We start from the raw sequence: 10,356 nt of genomic DNA, 5'->3' as shown, positions 1-10,356 counted from the left end.
GTAAAGGGGGAGAAAACGGCGGTAGCTGCCCAGCGCAGAGCCGCGTGTCCGCGCAGGAGGGGCCCCGCCGGCGGGACGGCCAGGCCAAACACCTCATTTTTCCTCCTGTCTTAACCAGAGAGCTCGAGGAGCAGCAGAAGAGGCAGCGTGTTCCCTGTGTGCAGTCCTGAAATAGCACCGGGACGCTTCAGCACAAACGGATGAGGGTGGATGGTGCCGGGCTACCCTGTAGGGCTGTACCAAGATCAGTGCTAGCTGGGCCGCAGAAACGGGTACATAGGTCTGTTCATCAACACAAAGGTATTTCCGGATTACAGTAAGATGCAGATGAAAAACATTTGTGAGGCAGCAGCTGGATGCGAAAAAAAATCCCACATTCACTGGTCATAAAGATATGCAACACTTTAAAAAAGTCTGTATAGAACAAAATCTTCTGGTATGTACATTTAAATACATCTTGTTTGTAACAGGATGCTATTTTTGACATCTTTATGTTGCTATGGATTTGTTACCTGCTGACTGAAAGCCTCTGTCAGGTACACATCATACAACCAGTTAGAGCAGCAAACGGCCTGTTCTTGCTAGAACAGAAACTTCATCTATGGTATGTTCTGTGAAAATATTTCCTATGTATACAGTAGTTGGCACAAGTGTTTAGTCTGGTGGCTCTTAAACAATGATGAACGCACTCCCTATTTTTATTTGCCAGCTGGGTTCAGCATTGATAATGTGAATGTGCCTACTCCTTAGTTTATCTGAATTTTTGGAAATGTGTTTTTTAAGTTGGTGCTTTGCAAAATTCACTGTTGGGACTACAGAAAATAAGTTTGTTTATATAAACTGATGAATGTAATGTTATTCTTTACAGGCTTTAGATTATATATGGTCAATATATATATACAAAGTAAACTGCTAAAATTTTGACTTTGGATGTATAGAAAAGCAACTTTTAAGTATTCAGTATTAAGTATCCTAAGTTGGAACAGACAAGAGGATGGCTGGAGGACTGAGAAGGTAAGACAGTTACTTTATGCTGTATCTTATTGGTTATAGCCTCCAAAATCATACTAGTGCAATGGCAACTCATGTTCCCCTCCTGACGTGAGGGAAGCAATACTGCATTTGCACATAAGGCTTGCAGACCATTGGTGGCTTTCATCTAACTCATTTGTACTTAAAACTTCTTAAGAGGTCACTTAAAAAGGGATGAAAAGCCCTATTTAGCTCAATACAAGTCGTCTTAATAAAGGCACACAGCTGCTTGATGATTAATCAGACCTTATGTTCAGATGTTTTGTTAACAATGCTCTGTATATTAATGGTACTGCTTTTTCCACTTTCCTAGGCAGCAGCAAGAGATGGGATTTGTGACACCAACGCTAAAGTGAGACTAAGCTTCAACCCTTCATATAGAACTGTTTGCTGAAAGAGAAACCTGCAGTTCCAAAAGCAGTGCTTGAATGCGTGAGAGCATGCTTCTCATAGAAGGTGAATGATGTCTTAAAAAACTTTATGAAATGCAAACTCAGTTAAATCTTCTCAAGTTTCTTCTTTGAAAGGCAACAATAAATCAGTAATTTGACTTTTCCTAGAGCTGTTACTTGAATAATTTGGGAGAGGAACAGCTAAGGTTCTGATGTATGTATAAGATGCCTTTCTCTCCTTTCAGATCAAGATTTGTAGTTTGATTTACTATGAAGACCAGAAAGGTCAACTTTATTTCCTTTTAGCATACAGTGTTTTTTTTCCTCCTAGTAGCAGGTACCATTTTAGATACATGGTGACCTAAAAGTTAACATGTAGCTGTTCCATACAGAACAATTTTGTTTTGACAGCTAGAAATAGCCTCTGAAAATGTTGTCAATATAAAGGAATGCAAAGTAAGCCAGTAATTCATAACTACACTAAAACAGTAAAAAATAACTACTTACAAAGGCTGAACTGATTTAAATTAAATTAAGCAATGCTGCAGGCATTCAGAGTGCTCATAACTCACCTTCAACACTACACTGCTGAAGTAAGGCGTGCTTGAGGTTGTTAAACTTGTGTACTTTAATGGCTTAAATAACATAGATTGAGTACTTTATATTGTATGCGGCTGTATTGGGTTTGCGTGGCAAGGTTTTGGTAGTGGAGGAGCTGCAGGGGTGGCTTCTGTGAGAAGATGCCAGAAGCTTCCTCCATGTCCAATAGAGCCAATGCCATCTGACTCCAAGATGGACCTGCCGGTGGCCAAGGCTGAGCCCATCAGCAATGGTGGTAGCATCTCTGGAACAGCACATTTAGAAAGGGGAAAAAAAAACTGCAGCTGCAGCCAGAGAAAGGAGTATGTGAGAAAAACAACTCTGTAGACATCATGACCAGTGAGGAAGGAGAGGAGGTGTTCCAGGTCCTGGGGAAGACATTCCCCTGCAGCCTGTGGTGAAGACCACGGTGAGGCAGGCTGTGCCCCTGCAGCCCATGGGGGAGCTTCACCTGCAGCCCCTGGAGGAGCCTGCAGAGCAGGTGGATGTCTGAAGGAGCCTGTGACTCCATGGGAAGTCCATGCTGGAGCAGGCTCCTGGCAGGACTTGTGACCCTGCAGGAGACCCATGCTGGAGCAGTTCATGAAGAAGTGCAGCCTGTGGAAAGGACCCACAATGGAGAAGTTTGTAAGGAAGAGAGTGAGGAGTCCTTCCCTTGAGGAGGTAGGAGGAAGAAATATGTGCAATGAATTGACCACAGCCCCCATTCCCACACCCCTGCATCACTCAGGGAGAAGATAGAGGAGTCAGGAGTAAAATTGAGGCCAGGAGGAAGGGAGGAGTGGGGGGAAGGCGTTTTAAGATTCAGTTTTATTTCCCATTACAGTACTCTGTTTTGATTGGCAATAAATAAAGTTAATTTCCTCAAGTCAAGCCTGTTTTGCCCATGACTGTAACTGGTGAGTTATCTCCCTGTCCTTATCCTCAACTGCAAGCCTTTTGTTGTATTTTCTCCCCCCTGTCCAGTTGAGGGAGTCAGAGTGGCTTTGATGGGTACCTGGCACCCAGCCAGAGTCAACCCACCACAGTGTCTAAAGATATATTAAATAGCTAGCACTTTGTCCTGGATTTACTCAACAGTGGTTGACAGTTGCCTACATGATCCAATAGGATGGTGAGACGAGCAAGTTGGATACTTGGACATGTATCAGAACTGTCTAAAAGGGGATTAATTTTTTCATTTTAGAAGAGCACTCCAGCATATGCACAAGATAGTATCAAGAAGCACACTGCTTAAATTGACAGTTTATTGTGTTTAAGAATACTCAATAAATACCAAGCTTTTAGCTTCAGTTTGGCAATTCTTCCCCACCAAAAATCCGTTGGGTTGGTGGGTTTTTTTCTGGCGTAAACTCCATCGCCAGCAATGGATGTATCAGAACAAGAAGTTAATAAATAATACAGACAGCAGTTTTCTAAACAAACCTCTTTTAAAGGCATGATACAGATCTACTAAACAAATTCAAGCAAGTTCTTCACAGAAGAAAATTTTGCTACAAGCTGTCTCTGAACATTGTTTTCTTCACCATTGATTGTAGTTTATTTCATATAGTACAGTATTTTTGAACAGTACTGATGAATACTTAACCAGGTTTTTTTTTGTCTCTTAAGCTGACATGTAATTAGTATCCAACTGATGAATTTAAGAGTGGTGTACCTCTTGCTGGAAATTTAATGGCAATCATGAATAAACATACAAGAGAGGAAATGGCAATATGATACTCTCTTAGTAGGGGTCTGTGAGATTTTTTTTTTGCTTGTTTCAGCTTGCTTTTAAACCACTGCTCAAATGTAAAAGGTATAATACTTAACTTTAACAGATGTTTTGCTAGACTTTCAATAATTGTGTTAAAAACACAAAGAAACTTCCTGTTGATGAGAATAAATTTCAAGTACATAAATTTGAATATCCCCTCACGTCTTATTAGAAGTATTTTTATAAAAGCATGAAGACTACAGAAAAACTAGTTAACAGTATAGAGTTAATTTTGTATAATTTTTTCCACAACCTTATTTTACATATCACCAAACCTCTGCTTTAGCCAAAGAAAAAAGGAATAAAAATAAATTCTCTCCCAAGTATTTACACACAGGAAATTACTCCGCTGTGGGACCAGATACTTTACTCTACAGTTCCTCTAACCCAAGGCGTAATCTTAGGTGTATCCCTTTGTGATTTAGGTTCTTGGAAGTTTCCAGCAAACCTTTCTCTTGCTTTATCCCAGTTCTTTTTATTCTTGCTCTTGATTATCTGAATATCTTCAATTGAGGCTGGTCTACTGGTACCCAAACCTGCATACGTCTTATGTAATTGAAGGTGGACCTGTCAAATACATTAAATATTGCTGTAAATGCAAGTTATGTACTCTAAATACTTTGTCATATTTTATAATCCTAATTCCACTCCCTCTCCCCAAGCACTTCTTTCTAATATACCTAGATCATACATGGACAAGTAGTGTTAAAATGATGCATCAAATCATCACCTTTAGAACTATGACCTAGAGTGCTGAATGATGTCACCTGCCACAAACATTACTGTGAAGTACTCATCACTGAATAGAGTACAATCCCTATGCTGGGTAGGTTGAAAACAAAAGGTACGGTATGGCTCTGAGCAGCACTACTGCCAGAAGACAACACATCTCTGGTGACAAAAATGGGGCTAACATGGCTGCCGCAGAGGTCCAGAAGTTTGTGGCTCCAGTGATTCCAGACAGATTTTCCTCTCTCATAGCCTGCCATCTAGCTTGATTTTTGTGCTACATCAGCCTAAGAGAAACTGAAGAAACCCACCATAAACCCATCTTGAATACACATCACTTAAATTTATTTCAGTCTTCCTCCAGACTCTGTATTTGTCCTGGTTCAGCTAGGATAGGGTTAAGTTTCCCCAGCAGGGGGAAGGGATCTCCAGTCGGGTTATTGATACCATGCTGATGTCAGGTCTGAGCTGGGGTCTGTGCCTCACTTCCAGACTGCCTGGCCTGAGGGTGGGGGAGGGATAACAGCAAGTGGTTGGTCCTGGCAGGGCCTAAACCACCACGGCCTTTTCTAGCACCCAATGTGGGGCACGAATTTGGTTGAAATAAGAATCAAAAGGGGACAGACCCTGACCAGAGTGTGCTGGAACAATCTGTTGGGTGCAATTTTTTTTTTTTCCTGTTTGTACATATATTGTTTGATAAGAAAATGTTTGCAAAGATGGCCCACTTCTTTGCGTGGTGGGGCTGGATTAATCCTTATATCCAGTGTGTGATCCCAGTGCTGATGTTTGTTGTGGGTGGAAAATGTGTAAAGGGTCACTTTTTTCTGTACTAGCTCCTGACTGCTTATTATGCCTTTGTAGCAGTGTGTATGGGGGCAGGCCTGTTTGCTGCCTGAGCTTCTGTTGGGGGTCTCACCCCCTCTATAGGTGAGCCAGGGGAAGAGATCCTCTCAGTTCTTGAGAGTTGAGCATCCATGCCAGTGTGATTGTGGCACAATGCTTTCTGAATGTCTGCCTGATTTCGGTTTTGGCCATGCGGCACTTCTCTAACAATAGTAGTGCCCAGAAACCTGCCCCAAGGTCAGGTAATAGCGAGTGGCAAGGGGTGTGGGAAAAGATGGGCAAATGCCTGGGTCAGTGGTCGCCTCCAATGCTTTGGAATTTCACTCCCGAACAAATGCAGAGCACCGATAAACTGGCGGAATGCTTAGAAGGGGTGTGCCAGGAGACAAAACTCGCTGCAATGTGTTGGGGATTTGCCCATGCCTACCGTGTCCTCTTTAATAGCGCCTACTGCCCTCAAGGGGAAGAAAAGGCTACAGAACCTGAGAGTGAACTTACTGGTACAGCAGCTGGGCCGGGGGAACAGGCAGAGTCAGTATCAGTCACCTCCACCAGTACAGCAGCTGAGCCAGAGAGACAGCCAGTGCTGGTATCAGTTGCCCCGATAAGGAAAACAAAATATACCAGAAAGTCAGCTCACAAAGTGGATCTCTATCCCTGACTGAGCTGCAAGAGATTTCGGCCGCCTGGGAGGCGAGCAGATTTGCACCTGGCTGCTCCAATGCTGGGACAATGGAGCCAGTGTTTATGAAATGGAGGGGAGAGAGGCCAAGCAGCTGGGATCTTTGGCCAAGGATGCTGGCATTGACAGGGCAATAGGGCGACAGACTTAAACCCTCAGCCTTTGGAAGCGACTCCTGTTCAGTGTAAGGGAGAGGCACCCCTACAAGGATGATACCCTATGTCAGCTAGGCAAATGGACCAACACTGAGAAAGGCATCCATGGAACTGGCTGTGTTTGAGATGATCTATGGTGATCTGAATGATGAGCAGTCAACCATGGACCTACATGAGGCCCCTTGCACACACCTGATGTGGCAAAAGTTCCTGTAGAATGCACCAGAAGCACACTCGAAAGCACTGGCAATAGTGTCCTGGTGGACAGACACCCACACTCTTAACAGTGGATGGAGTGGTTGGCAAGCTCTGGCAATGAGGGAAATCTCCCTTCATCTCAACATCCCTGGGTCTCAGCTGTGGAGGAACTGTCTCAGAGGGTCCAGAAAATGGAAGAGGACATGTGCTACATTCCACCTGCACGGGCTGATGTCTCAGCCATTAGAAGTAAACGTTGTCCCACCCAAGAGAAAGGCAGCAGAAGGCACACACCACGAGGCACCCTGTGGTTTTTCCTCTGCAACCATGGAGAAAACATGAGGAGGTGGGATGGACAGCCCACTGCTGCCCTAGCTGCACGAGTAGAGCAGCTGAAAGGGAAGACCATCACAAAAGGGGAGTCCTCCAAGAAAAGCGCAGCTCCAGTGTCCAGTCAGAAATCCCCCAGGCAGAATAGAATGGCCAACGTTATGTCTGTCTCTCCTGAGGGGACCAGTGAATCATTCATTCAAGAAATGAGTGATGATGAGCAGGATTAGGGGGGCCCTGCCTCCAGCCAGGTGGAGGAAAGGGATAATCGGATTTACTGGACAGTGTGGATCCGATGGCCTGGCACGTCAGACCCACAAGAGTATAAGGCTTTGGTGGACACTGGCACACAGTGCACCCTGATGCCAGTGAGCTACAGTGGGGTTGAATCCATTTGCATCTCTGGAGTGACAGGGGGAGCCCAACAGCTGACCCTGCTGGAAGCTGAAGTGGGCCTGACTGGGAACGACTGGCATAAGCACCCCATTGTGACTGGCCCAGATGCCCCGTGCATCCTGGGCATAGACTATCTCAGGAGAGGGTACTTCAAAGACCCAAAAGGGTACCGGTGGGCTTTTGGTGTAGCTGCCCTGGAGGAGGTTGAACAGTTGTCCACATTACCCGGCCTCTCAGAGGATCCCTCAGTGGTGGGGCGGCTTAAGGTTAAGGATCAGCGAGTGCTGATTGCTACCAGCACGGTGCAGCGGCGGCAGTACCGCACCAACCAAGATTCCCTGGTCCCCATCCATCAGCTGACCCGTCAACTAGAAAGCCAGAAGGTGATCAGCAAAACTCACTCACCCTTCAACAGCCCTATATGGCCAGTGAGAAAGCCTAATGGTGAATGGAGGCTAACTGTGGGCTACCGTGGCCTGAATGAAGTTACGCCAGCAATGAGTGCTGCAGTGCCGGACATGCTAGAGCTCCAGTATGAACTGGAGTCGAAGGCAGCCAAGTGGTACGCCACGATTGACATTGCTAATGCGTTCTTCTCCATTCCGATAGCGCCAGAGTGCAGGCCACAGTTTGGGTTCACTTGGAGAGACATCCAGTACACCTGGAATCTATTGCCCCAGGGGTGGAACCACAGCTCCACCATTTGCCATGGACTGGTCCATACTGCACTGGAGAAAGGTGGGGCTCCAGAACACCTGCAGTACATTGATGACATCATTGTATGGGGGACACGGCTGAGGAAGTTTTGAAAAAGGAAAGAAGATAATTGAAATCCTCCTGAAGACCAGCTTTGCCATTAAGCAGAAGAAAGTTAAGGGGCCTGCAAGGGAAATTCAGTTCCTAGGAATAAAATGGCAAGATGTGGCAAGATCGCCACAGCCCAATGGAGGTGATAAACACGATCACAGCCATGGCCCCACCAGCCTCTAAAAAGGAGACTCAGTCTTTCCTGGGTGCTGTGGCGTTCTGGAGGATGCACATCCCGAACTACAGCCTGATTGTGAGCCCTCTCTACCACGTAACCCGTAAGAAGAACAATTATGAATGGGGCCCTGAGCAACAACAATCCTTTGAACAAATTAAGCAGAAGATTGCCCAAGCAGTAGCCCTTGGGCCAGTCCGGGAAGGGCAGGAGGTTAAGAACATGCTCTATACCGCAGCCGGGGAGAATGGCTCTACCTGGAGCCTCTGGCAGAGAGCACCTGGGGAAACGCGAGGCCAACCTCTGGGCTTTTGGAGCAGGGGATACAAAGGCTCTGAAGCTAATTACACACCAACTGAGAAGGAGATACTGGCAGCGTACGAAGGAGTTCGGGCTGCCTCAGAAGTGGTCAGCACTGAAACACAGCTCCTCCTGGCACCCCGACTGCCGGTGCTGGGGTGGATGTTCAAAGGAAAGGCCTCCTCTACACATCATGCAACAGATGCCACGTGGAGTAAATGGGTTGCGTTGATAACACAACGGGCTCGAATAGGGAACCCCAGCCGCCCAGGGATACTAGAGGTGGTCATGAACTGGCCAGAGAGCAAAGATTCCAAGATGTCACCAGATCAGGAGGTGATAAGTGCTAAGGAGGCCCCACCATATAACAAGCTGCCAGATGAGGAGAAGCAATATGCCCTGTTCAGTGATGGGTCTTGTCACATTGTGGGAAAACATCGACGATGGAAGGCTGCTGTGTGGAGTCCCACACGACGGGTCACTGAAGTCTCTGAGGGACAGGGTGAATCGAGCCAGTTTGCCAAGATGAAAGCCGTCCAGCTTGCTTTGCATATTGCTGAGAGGGAAAAGTGGCCGAGGCTCTACCTCTACACTGACTCGTGGGCAGTGGCAAATACCCTATGGAAAGGGTTGAACAATGGAAACAGAGCAACTGGCAACGTAAGGGTAAAACTGTCTCGGCTGCTGAAGTATGGCAGGACATTGCAGCCCGTGTGGAAAACCTCCTTGTGAAGCTGCGCCATGTGGATGCCCGTGTACCCAAGAGTCAGGCCACTGATGAACATCGATGCAACCAGCAGGCAGACCAAGCTGCTAAGATTAGAGTGGCTCAGGTGGACTTGGACTGGCAGTGCAAAGGTGAATTGTTCATAGCTCAGTGGGACCATGAGACCTCGGGCCACCAAGGTAGGGATGCAACATACAGGTGGGCTCAAGATCGAGGGGTGGACCTCACCATTGACACCATTGCAGAGATCATCCACGGATGTGAGACGTGTGCTGCAATCAAACATGCCAAGCGGGTGAATCCCCAGCGAAATGGAGAGTGATGGCTGAAATATAGATATGGAGAGGCCTGGCAGATCGACTACATCACACTGCCACAGACCCGCACAGGAAGCTCCACGTGCTCACAATGGTGGAAGTAACCACTGGATGGCTGGAACTTACCCAGCGCCCCACACCACCGCCCGGAACGCCATCCTGGGCCTTGAAACCCAAGTCCTGTGGCAACACGGCACCCCAGAGACAATTCAGTCAGACAACGGGACCCACTTCCGAAACAACCTCATAGATGCCTGGGCAGAAGAACATGGCATCGAGTGGGTCTACCATATCCCCTACCACACACCAGCCTCTGGGAAGATCGAGCGCTACAATGGACTGTTAAAAACCACATTGAAAGCACTGGGAGGTGGGACCTTCAAAGACTGGCTCATGCATCTAGCAAAGGCCACCTGGCTGTCAACACAAGAGGATCTGCCAGTCGAGCTGGCCCAGCTCAGTCAAAACCTCCACATGCTGTAGATGGGGATAAAGTGATAAAGTCCCTGTGGTGCGCATGAGGAATATATTGGTAAAAATGGTCTGGTTTAGTCCTGTGCCAGGTAAAGGCAAACCCATCCACGGGATTGCTTTTGCCCAAGGACCTGGGTGCACCTGGTGGGTGATGCAGGACAATGGAGAGGTCCGATGTGTACCACAGGGGGACTTCATTCTGGGTGAGAACATGCTGTGAATTATGCTGTGTCTTTGTAAATTGTCATTCTGTGATTGTTAACTGCTAAATGGCAGCTGGACATGACGCAGATGGTATAGAATAAAAGGGTGGATTATGATCTGGTTCAGCTAGGATAGGGTTAAGTTTCCCCAGCAGATAGGGGGAAGGGATGTCCAGTCGGGTTATTCATACCATGCTGGTGTCAGGTCCAGGCGTGGCAGCGTGGGAAGCTTTCCTT

The 10,356-nt window shown here is 46.8% G+C and overlaps 1 protein-coding gene, 2 long non-coding RNA genes and 1 other non-coding gene across 6 annotated transcripts in view; 3 read left to right on the top strand and 1 right to left on the bottom strand.

Annotated features, from left to right (window-relative positions):
• The window catches only part of LOC113489621, a 19,477-nt gene extending 16,615 nt beyond the window's left edge, over positions 1-2,862 (top strand). The window contains exons 2-3 of the long non-coding RNA XR_003400073.1: positions 2,373-2,380; positions 2,657-2,862. This is a non-coding gene — a long non-coding RNA (uncharacterized LOC113489621). The remainder of the gene's footprint in view (positions 1-2,372; positions 2,381-2,656) is intronic.
• Positions 186-1,721, top strand: LOC113489620. 3 transcript variants are annotated; one of them, XR_003400072.1, is made up of 3 exons: positions 186-280; positions 471-604; positions 1,346-1,721. It is a non-coding gene; the product is annotated as an uncharacterized LOC113489620 (long non-coding RNA). The 3 variants fall into 3 exon arrangements; XR_003400070.1 differs by having other exon boundaries at positions 194-300; XR_003400071.1 differs by lacking the exon at positions 471-604 and having other exon boundaries at positions 186-300.
• LOC113489929 lies at positions 1,000-1,135 on the top strand. The gene has a single exon (XR_003400112.1). It is a non-coding gene; the product is annotated as a small nucleolar RNA SNORA47 (small nucleolar RNA).
• A 39-nt stretch (positions 2,863-2,901) lies between the features above and the next one.
• Positions 2,902-10,356, bottom strand: part of AGGF1 (angiogenic factor with G-patch and FHA domains 1) — a 31,090-nt gene continuing 23,635 nt past the window's right edge. The window contains exon 15 of the mRNA XM_026865772.1: positions 2,902-4,347. Within this exon, the coding sequence (XP_026721573.1) occupies positions 4,147-4,347 (201 nt within the window). The 3' untranslated portion in view covers positions 2,902-4,146. The remainder of the gene's footprint in view (positions 4,348-10,356) is intronic.

The sequence above is a fragment of the Athene cunicularia genome, assembly GCF_003259725.1.
Source record: "Athene cunicularia isolate RWA chromosome Z unlocalized genomic scaffold, athCun1 chrZ_part1, whole genome shotgun sequence".
NCBI classification, from domain to species: Eukaryota; Metazoa; Chordata; class Aves; order Strigiformes; family Strigidae; genus Athene; species Athene cunicularia.
Note: the sequence above shows the minus strand (reverse complement) of the source record. Positions and strands in the feature narration are given on the sequence as shown.